The 15,361-nt window shown below is 55.9% G+C and overlaps 5 protein-coding genes and 2 pseudogenes across 5 annotated transcripts; 4 read left to right on the forward strand and 3 right to left on the reverse strand.

Annotated features, from left to right (window-relative positions):
- Nucleotides 1-224: 224 nt before the first annotated feature.
- Nucleotides 225-632, forward strand: LOC114011822 (beta-keratin-related protein-like). Its single transcript, XM_027784935.2, has one exon. It carries the CDS (start codon nucleotides 225-227, stop codon nucleotides 630-632), a length of 408 nt encoding a protein of 135 aa, XP_027640736.1.
- Nucleotides 633-2,409: 1,777 nt separating this feature from the next.
- On the reverse strand, nucleotides 2,410-2,817 carry LOC101922883 (claw keratin-like). Its single transcript, XM_005236251.2, has one exon. The coding sequence runs from the start codon at nucleotides 2,815-2,817 to the stop codon at nucleotides 2,410-2,412; it is 408 nt and encodes a 135-aa protein (XP_005236308.2).
- A 1,776-nt stretch (nucleotides 2,818-4,593) lies between these two features.
- Nucleotides 4,594-5,259, forward strand: LOC129782829 (claw keratin-like). Its single transcript, XM_055791798.1, has 2 exons — nucleotides 4,594-4,678; nucleotides 4,786-5,259. Exon 2 carries the CDS (start codon nucleotides 4,807-4,809, stop codon nucleotides 5,257-5,259), a length of 453 nt encoding a protein of 150 aa, XP_055647773.1. The 5' UTR covers nucleotides 4,594-4,678; nucleotides 4,786-4,806.
- Nucleotides 5,260-7,200: 1,941 nt separating this feature from the next.
- Nucleotides 7,201-8,113, reverse strand: LOC129782838 (claw keratin-like). The gene is made up of 2 exons (XM_055791808.1): nucleotides 8,032-8,113; nucleotides 7,201-7,924 (listed from the first exon to the last, which is right to left on the reverse strand). The coding sequence occupies exon 2, from the start codon at nucleotides 7,901-7,903 to the stop codon at nucleotides 7,541-7,543; it is 363 nt and encodes a 120-aa protein (XP_055647783.1). The 5' UTR covers nucleotides 7,904-7,924; nucleotides 8,032-8,113; the 3' UTR covers nucleotides 7,201-7,540.
- A 1,340-nt stretch (nucleotides 8,114-9,453) lies between these two features.
- On the forward strand, nucleotides 9,454-10,292 carry LOC129782841 (claw keratin-like; annotated as a pseudogene).
- A 1,941-nt stretch (nucleotides 10,293-12,233) lies between these two features.
- LOC129782831 (claw keratin-like) lies at nucleotides 12,234-12,687 on the reverse strand (annotated as a pseudogene).
- Nucleotides 12,688-14,464: 1,777 nt separating this feature from the next.
- Nucleotides 14,465-15,100, forward strand: LOC129782832 (claw keratin-like). The gene is made up of 2 exons (XM_055791801.1): nucleotides 14,465-14,546; nucleotides 14,654-15,100. Exon 2 carries the CDS (start codon nucleotides 14,675-14,677, stop codon nucleotides 15,098-15,100), a length of 426 nt encoding a protein of 141 aa, XP_055647776.1. The 5' UTR covers nucleotides 14,465-14,546; nucleotides 14,654-14,674.
- Nucleotides 15,101-15,361: the final 261 nt, after the last annotated feature.

Here is a 15,361-nt window from a genome sequence, read left to right on the forward strand (position 1 = left end):
AGAGCAAGCTTAAAGCAGCAAAGTTAAAAGGACAGACAGATGCAGGCTAGGTAAAAGGCAGCAGATGCAAAGGCAAGAAGCTCAACTGCTGTCTTTATCCAATTTATCTCTGTCCAAGATCTCATAGAGGCAAGCTTAGAAGTGTCAATAAACAAGCACAAGGGTTTCGTTTTTCTTCTAATTCTGCAAATAAATCGCAGGCACTCCCCTACCACGGCCAGGAGATGGCTTCCGACCAGCTGGCATGCACCAACCCCTGCGAGGCAAAGTGTCCCCAGCCCCTGGCCACCAGCAGCAATGAGCCTTGCGTCGTGGCCTGCGGTGACTCCCGGGTGATTATATACCCACCACCTGTTGTCGTCACCTTCCCAGGACCCATCCTCACCACCTACCCACAGCAAACCGTCGTGGGAGCCTCAGAGCCCTCTGAGGTGGCCCTGGCAGAGCCCCCCACCACAGCACCTCTGCCAGCAGAGGCGACAGGGAGGCTGGAGGCAGCAGCTGAGAAACTTGCCCCCCAGGTCATTGCCCGACCTGAGCCACGGTGTGCCCCAAAATACTCCTACACCTATTCTTCCCAATGGACACATCCATGCAATTCATACCGCTCTGGGAAACGGTGGACATACTAAGCTCAGCTGTTGTGTGCACAGAGTAATTTAAAGAAACAGCAAAGGAAACTTGAGATGCAAATTGAGGGTGGAGCTGACAGGCACCAACCCCAATGCTGGGTGTTGCCTGGTTCCAGCTGAAAAGAATGAGAGCTGGAAATGCTCAGCATCTGTGAAAAGCAGGTTCATGTGTGCATTTTCTCATTTTGCCTTTAGTTTAGATCTGTTAACCTCTGGCTTTCCATTTTAGTCATCTGTTTATGTTGTGCTTTGTCTTATTTCAGTTTTATTGTTGACACTGAACTTAGAGAGGTGACTTAGGATGCTAGAAATTGCACACAGCAACTGCGCCAAAGGAGAAAAAATATTTTTTATAGACTGCATCACTTTGACATTGGTGATTAACCAAAGCCTCACTGAAATGCTGGAAAGATGGTCTCTATTCTGTACAATTTTGTTCCAGAATTGTAGAAAAGCTGTCTCTTTCCAAATAAATTTTCTGTACCAAAGTATGTCTTCTCGTTTTCATTACCACATAACAATTTCCTTCTTCTTTTACTTATCAATTGAATTCAGAGCATATTGATCCTTGGTCATTGGCATTCCATGTTTCTTTTTTGAGTACAAATGTCACAAAATCCCAGTAACACTTTTCTACACAATGTCATTAAACATGTGCTGAATGTGTGACACTCCCCAGGACCAGCCTGAGTCCCTGGGAGCTGCTGCTTGCAACAGCAGTCCCTGCAAAGGCTCAAGTAATGATCAGCTCCTAATTTGTCACGTACATCTCAGGACAGATCAACTTTCCCTACTTTGCCCCAAGCCCCAAAGCAAAACATGAATCTGGGTGCAGCAGACAGGGTGGAGAAATGCACAGCCCACGCACAGCCCTCTGACACACTCTGCAGAACTTCCCTGAGGTCACAGGGGGAAGGATGCCCTTGGGCTGCCCACAGATGACATCACTCATGAATGCACTAGCCACATTGCAGGGTGCATGCTCAATGCATCACCCAGAGCATCATGACTGACTGGTGGGAACAGGGTGCAAAGTATGAATAGGAAAGAAATACACCACTGGTTGCTCTCTCACTCATCTATAGACCTCATAAAACAAGCAGTAGAACTTCACCTTTCAAATCTGCCTTTTGTGATTAAGCTAATAATTTTCTCATAACTTCCCTACCTAGCAGTTCAAAAAACTTTTCTCAGAGAACTATTCAGAGCTTCCACAAATGTTTTTAGTGGATAGATTACCATCTAACATTTCACATCATCTCTCAGTTATAGACATAATTGCAGTCACAGTAAAAAACAAATTCAGACCAAAAAAAAAAATCATTCATACAATGCAGATTCTTTATTTTGGATGCAAAATGCAATAAACAGTGTCAGCAAGAAAAAAAACAACAAGGAAAAAATGAATTGGAAACAGGAAAATCATAAGGCTGCAGCAAGGCACAACCCAGGGCTCCACCAGAAAAATTCCCCCCTCCTATTTCAGGCAGGGAGTCTTACAGCCTGGCAGAACCAGGGAAACTCTCATCCGAGGAAGACTACAGCTTCGTTGTGTTGCAGGTAAGAGGGGAGACTTGGAAGCCCTAAAGCTGCCAGCAGAAGGTCGGCAAGGTTACTCTGTGCAAATAAGCAAAGACCATACAGACCCAGTAGCTGCTTTGCCACAGTCTAAGGAGGGGCTGCAAGCTCTGCTCTGCATCTGGTGGTAGAAGACGAGAGGTGCGATGTGTGGAGACCCAGGGCAGATGTGGCACTGAACTCTGTGAATATTTGGGGCTTAGCAGGGTCCACAGTTCCCATTGAGGTACCTGTGGCCTCGGCCCCAACCACCATATCCACAACCGCCAAATCCTCCATAGCCCCCATAACCCCCATAGCCCCCATAACCTCCATAACCCCCATAGCCCCCGTAGCCCCCATAGCCTCCATAGCCTCCAAAACCACCACGGCCTCCAAAAGTGCCGCCGTAGCCTCCGCCAACACCGGGAGCTCCCGCTGAGCCAACAACACTCTGCTGCGGGAAGGAGCTGAGGATGGGCCCGGGGAAGGTGATCACCGAGGGTGGTGGCTGGATCACCACCGTGGAGTCAGGGCACTGCCGCACGCAGGGCTCGTTGCAGGTGTCAGCCAGCGGGGCCGGGGCGGCCACCCCACAGGAGGTGTTGCACAGGCTGGTGCAGGACATCCTTGTGTTCAGCAGGTGATGCTGCAAGAAAGGACAGAGCTCCGGGTCAGTGTCAGGCCCAATCCCGAAACCCTCCTGTCTCTCTCACACTTGGAACCTGTGTCCCAGGACAGGCTCTGGATCCTCTCCGGCAGTCACAGCAAGAAGAGGCTCCACAGTTCAAATGCTGGTATAAACCAGTGTTTGCCATGGTGCGCCCTGGGCCTGGCTTGACCAAAGGGAACAGAAAATCTCCCTCAACCAAAGCAAATGGAAAATAAACATCTCCCAAAGGATTTGAGTCTCTTGGTGTACTCAGAGCATTGTACCCACAAGGTTAAATTCCCATCCTTTCCATAGCTCTGAAACAGCACGATCCCATCCTTACTATGCCCGATGAAAGCGTGGTGGAGCCCCAAGCAAACGATGCCTCAGGAAAGCCACTGCTGAGGAAGGAAAGAGGGAGGTAAGACTTGCACTTACCACAGTGATCAGAGAGGCAAGTGGGAGAAGATGGATAGCCAGCTGTGAAGCCCTCAGCTCTTATATACATGTCACCGACTGACTGAGGAATCGCCCAAGGCGTGGTGGTAATAACCCCATGTAATCATGAGATCAAGCGGACAAAATTCATGACATAAATAGCGATATGAGATAATTAAGTGCCTCCTCATTGGGGACACTGGAACACAAATGTGCCCCGGAGAAAAAAGAGGTAATGGGAGGGACAGGACATGACACATCATTACATCAAAGACAAGGCGTTACTGTAGCTGAACTCGCGGCACCAATAAACCCCAATCTGTCCCTAATCCTCCACTTTGCTTGCACAGAAGAATTCTGGGCATCTTGCAGAAGATTGCTGTTCCCAACCACGCCACACTCAGCACAGCAGAGCCAGGCGCCCATGGCCGGCAGTGCCCAGCGTGCCTCTGCCTGTGCCTGTGGGGAGCACGGCCACGTGCAGCCTGGCTCTGGGTGGGCGCTCGGCCAGCCTCTCCTGGCACAGCCCTCAATGTCCCGCTGAGTAATTGAGCTCCTCCAGAGAGGGCTTGGCGAGAACCGTGCTCACAGGCATGAGGCTGAAGGAGCTGACACTGACATGGTCCCTTTGATGCCCTTCTTCTCCTCCGTATATGCCCCCCACATTCAGAGGTCTCCATGCTCTATCCTACTGCCATGCCCACTGCATCTCAACCAGCCTCTGTGCGCTTGAGGTTTTGCTATGCGTGGGACCGGTCCCCTCTACTCTTTGCATGGCTGTCAAGTGAATCCAGGACCTTAATACCTCTACAGCCTTAGAGGTGGGCAATTAACAGAGATATCTGTGGACCCCATGACAATGAGATGCTGTTGCTGGCATTCAGAGATGGTGGAAATTTGGAAGTCACTTCAAGCGTGTGGAAGGGCTTCTCCATGTGCCCAGCGTCCCGGTTCCTCTGTTTACCAGTCTGTAAGAGAAAGGTAATGACAGACGTGACTGCTATGCCCAGGATTGCAAAGCACTTCTGCAAGATGCTTACGACTTATCTACACAGGGAGCTTGAGGATTAGGGAGAGATTGAGGCTTATTGTGATGCGAGTTCGGCTACAGCAGCGCGTACTCTTTCATGTAATGATGTCTCACGACAAATCCCTCCCATCACACGTATGCTTTGCAAGGCACGTTTGTACACAAATGTCCCTAGCGAGGCGGCATATAACACTCCCAGCATCATTATCTTTACGATGAAGATTGTGTGGTTGACCTCATGATTATGTGGGGTTTCAACCACCAACCCCCGTGACCACTGCCCCGGGCAGCCTGGGACGTGTATAAAAGAGCTGAGGGCTTCACAGCCCTCTATCCACTCGGCTTTGCTTGACTCTCCTGATCAACAGGGTAAGTCCAGCTCCTGGAAGCCCCTTGGGGATCTCTCCCTGCCTCCCTCCCTCCCTCGATACAGCCCCTTCCCCGCACCTGTGCCTAATCCCTGGTGTCTTTGCCAGGACTCCTTGCCTGCCTGAAAGATGTCCTGCACCAGCCTGTGCAACACCTCCTGTGGGGTGGCCGCCCCGGCCCCGCTGGCTGACACCTGCAACGAGCCCTGCGTGCGGCAGTGCCCTGACTCCACGGTGGTGATCCAGCCGCCACCTGCGGTGATCACCTTCCCCGGGCCCATCCTCAGCTCCTTCCCGCAGCAGAGTGTTGTTGGCTCAGCGGGAGCTCCCGGTGTTGGCGGAGGCTACGGCGGCACTTTTGGAGGCCGTGGTGGTTTTGGAGGCTATGGAGGCTATGGGGCCTACGGGGGCTATGGGGGCTATGGGGGCTATGGAGGCCTTTGGGGCTACGGGGGCTATGGAGGCTATGGGAGCTGTGGGGGCTATGGAGGTTATGGGGGCTATGGAGGATTTGGCGGTTGTGGATATGGGAGCTGGGGCCGAGGCCACAGGTACCTCAATGGCAACTGTGGACCCTGCTAAGCTCCACAACACTTGACCCGGCCACAGAGGAAGACGAGGACCTGAAAAGACCATGGCACATCCCAACACAACACCTGAAGGAAGGACATTGCTTTGGCACAGCTGGGCCCCAGAGCTTGGATGCCTCGTGCATGTGTGGGGCCCACTCTGCCTTTCTTGCTGCCCTGCTTGAGCATCCCTTCAAGACTTGCTGCTCTTGGACAACGCAGCATCATGCTGGGTGCCTGCTCCTGTGGCACGGCTGATGCTCGTTGCTGCTCTGCCCACTGCCAGGAGACAGGGGAAAGCCCCCACCAGTGCTTTGCTCTTGTCCCAACTCCCTCCTCCCCTGGAACTGCAATAAAATCTCTGTTGCATCGCAGTGTTGTCCCATGGTTGTTTTCTTCAACCTTCCTCTGTAGGCAACGCTCCCAGCAGCAGCCTTGGCTCCCCGGGCTGTCCTAGCCAGCTGCCACCCAGGGCCTCTGCAGGGTGACCTGCGGGAGCTGCCTCGCTTCCTCCTGCCGGCCCTTGGCAGCATGTCCCTCTGCCAGATGGTCACCTGCAGCCGGGGCCGTACGTGTCTTGTTCAACAACAGCTTCTCCCTCTCTGCCCTCCCTCTCTTCTCCACACTTTGGGCTCCTGTACTCTGCAGCACTGCAAACCTCCACCACCTCCTTTTCTTATTTTTCCTTCATCTTCCACTGCTGGTTGGACCCATGTTGGCCTCACCTTGCCACCACTGGTGGAGTAGAAGCTCTTCTCGGGATTCCCTGTGTCACCCACCTGCTACCTGTGGACACGCTGTGCCCAGGAATGACAGCAGAGCTTCCCACCACCCCCTGTTGTGCTACAAATTTGCTGGCCCATCCCTGCTCTTCCTCACACATGAGCCCACAAAGCAGCCCACGCTGCCACAGCCCGCCAAAGCCCCCAGCCTCAGCCGCTGTAAACGGGGTCACCAAACCCCACTCCCAGCACTGTTCCCTCAGCAGACACACAGGGGACACCTCCTCAGCCAGGAATGGGCAGATGGCTGAGACTCAGTGCAGGCTGACCTTGCCACATGGGAGGATGTGCACGTGCAGACAAATCCTCAAAGGCAAGATGAGATGTGCGAGCTTCTCTCCAGGCAGTGAGAAAAAAGAATGCCTGGGAAAAAAGAAAAAAAATGCCATTTTGCTGCCTTCTTTCCCATCCCCTGTGTTGACAATTGCGGATGACACATCTTTCTTGGAGGTCAGCATCAGGGACCCAAGAGGTGTCCCACTGCCCTCCACAATGGCTGTGGCCAGAACCGTCTCTGCCCAAGAGCACCTTGCAGTGCAGGGATCACACCATGAGGAGACAGCTGGGGCAGAGAGGGACCTCAGGAAGGCAGGCAGCCCAACCTCCTCCACAAAGAGCTTTATGCTTCACGTGACTGCATGCTCGCGGCCTCTTCATGGCTCTGAGGAGAAACTTGGGAAAAGTTGCTGTGTGTGTCTTCCCTCATGCCAGTGCCCTCACCTCTAGCTGGGCACAGGCGCATGGTCAGCATCGGGCAGCAGCCCCGTCCATGCAGTGTTTGTGCCTCCACTTCCCTGGACCTCCAGAGGTGACCAACAACAAGCCAATGAAAGGAGGTAAGGCCTGGCGTGCTGGTTTTGCAGAGCATTGGGAAGAGCTTCTGCCAGTCACCTGTGGCACTTGCACGTATTCAAAGGGAGCTCTGGGAACGTGCTGTGCTTACGGCCGGTGGGAGAGCAGAGGAAGCTCAGTGCAATGTGCTGCACAAGACCCAGGTGGGACTGTCATCCTCAGCTGTAGCACCCGGAGCAAACTGCCCAAACGGTCCAGGGCATTACCGTGGGAGATTCAAGCAGCCCACGTGCCACGAGGTCTGGGGGAAGTGGGAAGGCGGAAGGAAGGGTGAAGAAAAAGCATCATGGGTCGACATTGTGATGCAACAGAGCTTTTATTGCAGTTCCAGGGGAGGAGGGAGCTGGGACAAGAGCAGAGTCCTGGCCAGGGCCTTCCCCTGTCTCCTGGCAGTGGGCAGAGCAACAACGAGCGTCAGCCGTGCCCCAGGAGCAGGCACCCAGCGCGGGTCACTGTCATCAGGGTGCAACAAGACGTGAAGGGATGCTCAAGCAGGGCAGCAAGAAAGGCAGAGTAAGGCCACAAGCACGCACAAGGCGTCCAAGCTCTGGGGCCCAGCTGTGCCAAAGCAATGTCCTTCCTTCCAGCGTTGTGTTGGGATGTGCCACGGCCTTTTCAGGTCCTCGTCTACTTCTGTGGCAGGATCAAGTGTTGTGGAGCTTAGCAGGGTCCACAGCTGCCCCTGAGGTATCCGCAGCCTCGGCCCCAACCACCGTATCCATAGCCCCCATAGCCCCCATAGCCCCCATAGCCCCCATAGCCCCCATAGCCTCCAAAACCACCACGGCCTCCAAAAGTGCCGCCGTAGCCTCCGCCAACACCGGGAGCACCCGCTGAGCCAACAACACTGTGCTGCGGGAAGGAGCTGAGGATGGGTCCAGGGTATGTGATCACCGCAGGTGGCGGCTGGATCACCACCGTGGAGTCAGGGCACTGCCGCACGCAGGGCTCGTTGCAGGTGTCAGCCAGCGGGGCCGGGGCGGCCACCCCACAGGAGGTGTTGCACAGGCTGGTGCAGGACATCTTTCAGGCAGGCAAGGAGTCCTGGCAAAGACACCAGGGATTAGGCACAGGTGCGGGGAAGGGGCTGTATCGAGGGAGGGAGGGAGGCAGGGAGAGATCCCCAAGGGGCTTCCAGGAGCTGGACTTACCCTGTTGATCAGGAGAGTCAAGCAAAGCCGAGTGGATAGAGGGCTGTGAAGCCCTCAGCTCTTTTATACACGTCCCAGGCTGCCCGGGGCATTGGCCACGGGGGTTGGTGGTTGAAACCCCACGTAATCGTGAGACGTAGCACACAGCTTCATGACACAGAAAGTGATGCGAGAGAATTATATGCCGCCTCACTGGGGGCACTGGCATGCAAGCGTGCCCTGGAGAGGACAGGGGTGATGGGAGGGACAGACGATGACACGCCATTACATGAAAGACACGGCACGGCTGTTGTAGCTGAACCGGCGGCACCAATAAACCCCGATCTATCCCTAATCCCCCGCATTGCTTACGTGGCAATGTGCTGAACCTTGCAGAATATTGCTGTGTCCAACGCTAGCACACCAGGCTGCTGCTCCTGCAGACAACGCGCTCAGCAGCAGCCCAGCCAGGCACCCATGGCCACGAGTCCCCAGTGTGCCTGGGCCTGTGGGGAACTTTGCCACGTGCAGCCTGGCTCTCAGTGGCTGCTCGGCCCAAATCTCCTGGCCCAGCCCCCAACACCCAGCTGAGCAATCGAGTCCCTCCAGAGAGGCCTTGAGGAGGACCACGCTTACAAAGACATGGCCAAGGAAGCTGAGAGTGTCCTGGTCCCCTCCTGCCCTGCACCTCCCCTGTGCATGTCCCCTGTCACACAGGACCTTGCCGCCTGATCACATTGCCCCCCCACCCACCTTTGTTTTGAGGCCCCACACGAATGGGTCTTTGAGCCGCTCAGCAAAGAGTGCCCCCCACCCTCTGCATGGCCGTTCATCGGTGAGCACCACATAGACCCTCTGGAGCCGGGGCATGGAGGTGGCTGAGGCTTCAGGGAGCTCCTGACCTGTTGCCCCAGAAGGCGCCCAGCGCTCATGGGCACTGGGAGATGGTGGGCATTTGCGAGTCACTCCGAGTGTCTGGAATGGCTTCTCCCTTTGCCCAGCGTCCCCATGCCTCTGCTTACCGCCTTGTAAAAGGGAGGTAATGACAGGCATGATGGTGCGCACAGGATTGCAAAGCACATCTGCGAAACGCTCAGGACTCTGGCACGTAAGCAATGCGGGGGATTAGGGATAGATCGGGGTTTATTGGTGCCGCCGGTTCAGCTACAACAGCCGTGCCGTGTCTTTCATGTACTGATGTATCATAGTGTGTCCCTCCCATCACCCCTGTCCTCTCCAGGGCACGCTTGCATGCCAGTGCCCCCAGTGAGGCGGCATATAATTCTCTCGCATCACTTTCTGTGTCATGAAGCTGTGTGCTACGTCTCACGATTACGTGGGGTTTCAACCACCAACCCCCGTGGCCAATGCCCCGGGCAGCCTGGGACGTGTATAAAAGAGCTGAGGGCTTCACAGCCCTCTATCCACTCGGCTTTGCTTGACTCTCCTGATCAACAGGGTAAGTCCAGCTCCTGGAAGCCCCTTGGGGATCTCTCCCTGCCTCCCTCCCTCCCTCGATACAGCCCCTTCCCCGCACCTGTGCCTAATCCCTGGTGTCTTTGCCAGGACTCCTTGCCTGCCTGAAAGATGTCCTGCACCAGCCTGTGCAACACCTCCTGTGGGGTGGCCGCCCCGGCCCCCGCTGGCTGACACCTGCAACGAGCCCTGCGTGCGGCAGTGCCCTGACTCCACGGTGGTGATCCAGCCGCCACCTGCGGTGATCACCTTCCCCGGGCCCATCCTCAGCTCCTTCCCGCAGCACAGTGTTGTTGGCTCAGCGGGTGCTCCCGGTGTTGGCGGAGGCTACGGCGGCACTTTTGGAGGCCGTGGTGGTTTTGGAGGCTATGGGGGCTATGGGGGCTATGGGGGCTATGGGGGCTATGGATACGGTGGTTGGGGCCGAGGCTGCGGATACCTCAGGGGCAGCTGTGGACCCTGCTAAGCTCCACAACACTTGATCCTGCCACAGAAGTAGACGAGGACCTGAAAAGGCCGTGGCACATCCCAACACAACGCTGGAAGGAAGGACATTGCTTTGGCACAGCTGGGCCCCAGAGCTTGGACGCCTTGTGCGTGCTTGTGGCCTTACTCTGCCTTTCTTGCTGCCCTGCTTGAGCATCCCTTCACGTCTTGTTGCACCCTGATGACAGTGACCCGCGCTGGGTGCCTGCTCCTGGGGCACGGCTGACGCTCGTTGTTGCTCTGCCCACTGCCAGGAGACAGGGGAAGGCCCTGGCCAGGACTCTGCTCTTGTCCCAGCTCCCTCCTCCCCTGGAACTGCAATAAAAGCTCTGTTGCATCACAATGTCGACCCATGATGCTTTTTCTTCACCCTTCCTTCCGCCTTCCCACTTCCCCCAGACCTCGTGGCACGTGGGCTGCTTGAATCTCCCACGGTAATGCCCTGGACCGTTTGGGCAGTTTGCTCCGGGTGCTACAGCTGAGGATGACAGTCCCACCTGGGTCTTGTGCAGCACATTGCACTGAGCTTCCTCTGCTCTCCCACCGGCCGTAAGCACAGCACGTTCCCAGAGCTCCCTTTGAATACGTGCAAGTGCCACAGGTGACTGGCAGAAGCTCTTCCCAATGCTCTGCAAAACCAGCACGCCAGGCCTTACCTCCTTTCATTGGCTTGTTGTTGGTCACCTCTGGAGGTCCAGGGAAGTGGAGGCACAAACACTGCATGGACGGGGCTGCTGCCCGATGCTGACCATGCGCCTGTGCCCAGCTAGAGGTGAGGGCACTGGCATGAGGGAAGACACACACAGCAACTTTTCCCAAGTTTCTCCTCAGAGCCATGAAGAGGCCGCGAGCATGCAGTCACGTGAAGCATAAAGCTCTTTGTGGAGGAGGTTGGGCTGCCTGCCTTCCTGAGGTCCCTCTCTGCCCCAGCTGTCTCCTCATGGTGTGATCCCTGCACTGCAAGGTGCTCTTGGGCAGAGACGGTTCTGGCCACAGCCATTGTGGAGGGCAGTGGGACACCTCTTGGGTCCCTGATGCTGACCTCCAAGAAAGATGTGTCATCCGCAATTGTCAACACAGGGGATGGGAAAGAAGGCAGCAAAATGGCATTTTTTTCTTTTTTCCCAGGCATTCTTTTTTCTCACTGCCTGGAGAGAAGCTCGCACATCTCATCTTGCCTTTGAGGATTTGTCTGCACGTGCACATCCTCCCATGTGGCAAGGTCAGCCTGCACTGAGTCTCAGCCATCTGCCCATTCCTGGCTGAGGAGGTGTCCCCTGTGTGTCTGCTGAGGGAACAGTGCTGGGAGTGGGGTTTGGTGACCCCGTTTACAGCGGCTGAGGCTGGGGGCTTTGGCGGGCTGTGGCAGCGTGGGCTGCTTTGTGGGCTCATGTGTGAGGAAGAGCAGGGATGGGCCAGCAAATTTGTAGCACAACAGGGGGTGGTGGGAAGCTCTGCTGTCATTCCTGGGCACAGCGTGTCCACAGGTAGCAGGTGGGTGACACAGGGAATCCCGAGAAGAGCTTCTACTCCACCAGTGGTGGCAAGGTGAGGCCAACATGGGTCCAACCAGCAGTGGAAGATGGAGGAAAAATAAGAAAAGGAGGTGGTGGAGGTTTGCAGTGCTGCAGAGTACAGGAGCCCAAAGTGTGGAGAAGAGAGGGAGGGCAGAGAGGGAGAAGCTGTTGTTGAACAAGACACGTACGGCCCCGGCTGCAGGTGACCATCTGGCAGAGGGACATGCTGCCAAGGGCCGGCAGGAGGAAGCGAGGCAGCTCCCGCAGGTCACCCTGCAGAGGCCCTGGGTGGCAGCTGGCTAGGACAGCCCGGGGAGCCAAGGCTGCTGCTGGGAGCGTTGCCTACAGAGGAAGGTTGAAGAAAACAACCATGGGACAACACTGCGATGCAACAGAGCTTTTATTGCAGTTCCAGGGGAGGAGGGAGTTGGGACAAGAGCAAAGCACTGGTGGGGGCTTTCCCCTGTCTCCTGGCAGTGGGCAGAGCAACAACGAGCGTCAGCCGTGCCCCAGGAGCAGGCACCCAGCGCGGGTCACTGTCATCAGGGTGCAACAAGACGTGAAGGGATGCTCAAGCAGGGCAGCAAGAAAGGCAGAGTAAGGCCACAAGCACGCACAAGGCGTCCAAGCTCTGGGGCCCAGCTGTGCCAAAGCAATGTCCTTCCTTCAGGTGTTGTGTTGGGATGTGCCATGGTCTTTTCAGGTCCTCGTCTTCTTCTGTGGCCGGGTCAAGTGTTGTGGAGCTTAGCAGGGTCCACAGTTGCCATTGAGGTACCTGTGGCCTCGGCCCCAGCTCCCATATCCACAACCGCCAAATCCTCCATAGCCCCCATAACCTCCATAGCCCCCACAGCTCCCATAGCCTCCATAGCCCCCGTAGCCCCAAAGGCCTCCATAGCCCCCATAGCCTCCATAGCCCCCGTAGCCCCCATAGCCTCCATAGCCTCCAAAACCACCACGGCCTCCAAAAGTGCCGCCGTAGCCTCCGCCAACACCGGGAGCTCCCGCTGAGCCAACAACACTCTGCTGCGGGAAGGAGCTGAGGATGGGCCCGGGGAAGGTGATCACCGAGGGTGGCGGCTGGATCACCACCGTGGAGTCAGGGCACTGCCGCACACAGGGCTCGTTGCAGGTGTCAGCCAGCGGGGGCCGGGGCGGCCACCCCACAGGAGGTGTTGCACAGGCTGGTGCAGGACATCCTTGTGTTCAGCAGGTGATGCTGCAAGAAAGGACAGAGCTCCGGGTCAGTGTCAGGCCCAATCCCGAAACCCTCCTGTCTCTCTCACACTTGGAACCTGTGTCCCAGGACAGGCTCTGGATCCTCTCCGGCAGTCACAGCAAGAAGAGGCTCCACAGTTCAAATGCTGGTATAAACCAGTGTTTGCCATGGTGCGCCCTGGGCCTGGCTTGACCAAAGGGAACAGAAAATCTCCCTCAACCAAAGCAAATGGAAAATAAACATCTCCCAAAGGATTTGAGTCTCTTGGTGTACTCAGAGCATTGTACCCACAAGGTTAAATTCCCATCCTTTCCATAGCTCTGAAACAGCACGATCCCATCCTTACTATGCCCGATGAAAGCGTGGTGGAGCCCCAAGCAAACGATGCCTCAGGAAAGCCACTGCTGAGGAAGGAAAGAGGGAGGTAAGACTTGCACTTACCACAGTGATCAGAGAGGCAAGTGGGAGAAGATGGATAGCCAGCTGTGAAGCCCTCAGCTCTTATATACATGTCGCCGACTGACTGAGGAATCGCCCAAGGCGTGGTGGTAATAACCCCATGTAATCATGAGATCAAGCGGACAAAATTCATGACATAAATAGCGATATGAGATAATTAAGTGCCTCCTCATTGGGGACACTGGAACACAAATGTGCCCCGGAGAAAAAAGAGGTAATGGGAGGGACAGGACATGACACATCATTACATCAAAGACAAGGCGTTACTGTAGCTGAACTCGCGGCACCAATAAACCCCAATCTGTCCCTAATCCTCCACTTTGCTTGCACAGAAGAATTCTGGGCATCTTGCAGAAGATTGCTGTTCCCAACCACGCCACACTCAGCACAGCAGAGCCAGGCGCCCATGGCCGGCAGTGCCCAGCGTGCCTCTGCCTGTGCCTGTGGGGAGCACGGCCACGTGCAGCCTGGCTCTGGGTGGGCGCTCGGCCAGCCTCTCCTGGCACAGCCCTCAATGTCCCGCTGAGTAATTGAGCTCCTCCAGAGAGGGCTTGGCGAGAACCGTGCTCACAGGCATGAGGCTGAAGGAGCTGACACTGACATGGTCCCTTTGATGCCCTTCTTCTCCTCCGTATATGCCCCCCACATTCAGAGGTCTCCATGCTCTATCCTACTGCCATGCCCACTGCATCTCAACCAGCCTCTGTGCGCTTGAGGTTTTGCTATGCGTGGGACCGGTCCCCTCTACTCTTTGCATGGCTGTCAAGTGAATCCAGGACCTTAATACCTCTACAGCCTTAGAGGTGGGCAATTAACAGCGATATCTGTGGACCCCATGACAATGAGATGCTGTTGCTGGCATTCAGAGATGGTGGAAATTTGGAAGTCACTTCAAGCGTGTGGAAGGGCTTCTCCATGTGCCCAGCGTCCCGGTTCCTCTGTTTACCAGTCTGTAAGAGAAAGGTAATGACAGACGTGACTGCTATGCCCAGGATTGCAAAGCACTTCTGCAAGATGCTTACGACTTATCTACACAGGGAGCTTGAGGATTAGGGAGAGATTGAGGCTTATTGTGATGCGAGTTCGGCTACAGCAGCGCGTACTCTTTCATGTAATGATGTCTCACGACAAATCCCTCCCATCACACGTATGCTTTGCAAGGCACGTTTGTACACAAATGTCCCTAGCGAGGCGGCATATAACACTCCCAGCATCATTATCTTTACGATGAAGATTGTGTGGTTGACCTCATGATTACGTGGGGTTTCAACCACCACCCCGTGACCACTGCCCCGGGCAGCCTGGGACGTGTATAAAAGAGCTGAGGGCTTCACAGCCCTCTATCCACTCGGCTTTGCTTGACTCTCCTGATCAACAGGGTAAGTCCAGCTCCTGGAAGCCCCTTGGGGATCTCTCCCTGCCTCCCTCCCTCCCTCGATACAGCCCCTTCCCCGCACCTGTGCCTAATCCCTGGTGTCTTTGCCAGGACTCCTTGCCTGCCTGAAAGATGTCCTGCACCAGCCTGTGCAACACCTCCTGTGGGGTGGCCGCCCCGGCCCCGCTGGCTGACACCTGCAACGAGCCCTGCGTGCGGCAGTGCCCTGACTCCACGGTGGTGATCCAGCCGCCACCCTCGGTGATCACCTTCCCTGGGCCCATCCTCAGCTCCTTCCCGCAGCACAGTGTTGTTGGCTCAGCGGGAGCTCCCGGTGTTGGCGGAGGCTACGGCGGCACTTTTGGAGGCCGTGGTGGTTTTGGAGGCTATGGGGGCTATGGAGGCTATGGGGGCTATGGAGGCCTTTGGGGCCATGGTGGTTATGGGGGTTATGGAGGCCTTTGGGGCTATGGGGGCTATGGAGGATTTGGCAGTTGTGGATATGGTGGCTGGCGCCGAGGCCACAGGTACCTCAATGGCAACTGTGGACCCTGCTAAGCTCCACAACACTTGACCCGGCCACAGAGGAAGACGAGGACCTGAAAAGACCATGGCACATCCCAACACAACACCTGAAGGAAGGACATTGCTTTGGCACAGCTGGGCCCCAGAGCTTGGATGCCTCGTGCATGTGTGGGGCCCACTCTGCCTTTCTTGCTGCCCTGCTTGAGCATCCCTTCAAGACTTGCTGCTCTTGGACAACGCAGCATCATGCTGGGTGCCTGCTCCTGTGGCACGGCTGATGCTCGTTGCTGCTCT

The sequence above is a fragment of the Falco peregrinus genome, chromosome 19 (genome assembly GCF_023634155.1).
Source record: "Falco peregrinus isolate bFalPer1 chromosome 19, bFalPer1.pri, whole genome shotgun sequence".
Classification (NCBI taxonomy): Eukaryota; Metazoa; Chordata; class Aves; order Falconiformes; family Falconidae; genus Falco; species Falco peregrinus.

Bases quoted from the DNA above. Each gene is read 5' to 3' on its own strand.
- LOC129782832 (XM_055791801.1), top strand. From the start codon at position 14,675: ATGTCCTGCACCAGCCTGTGCAACACCTCCTGTGGGGTGGCCGCCCCG.
- LOC101922883 (XM_005236251.2), bottom strand. From the start codon at position 2,817: ATGTCCTGCACCAGCCTGTGCAACACCTCCTGTGGGGTGGCCGCCCCG.
- LOC114011822 (XM_027784935.2), top strand. From the start codon at position 225: ATGGCTTCCGACCAGCTGGCATGCACCAACCCCTGCGAGGCAAAGTGT.
- LOC129782829 (XM_055791798.1), top strand. From the start codon at position 4,807: ATGTCCTGCACCAGCCTGTGCAACACCTCCTGTGGGGTGGCCGCCCCG.
- LOC129782838 (XM_055791808.1), bottom strand. From the start codon at position 7,903: ATGTCCTGCACCAGCCTGTGCAACACCTCCTGTGGGGTGGCCGCCCCG.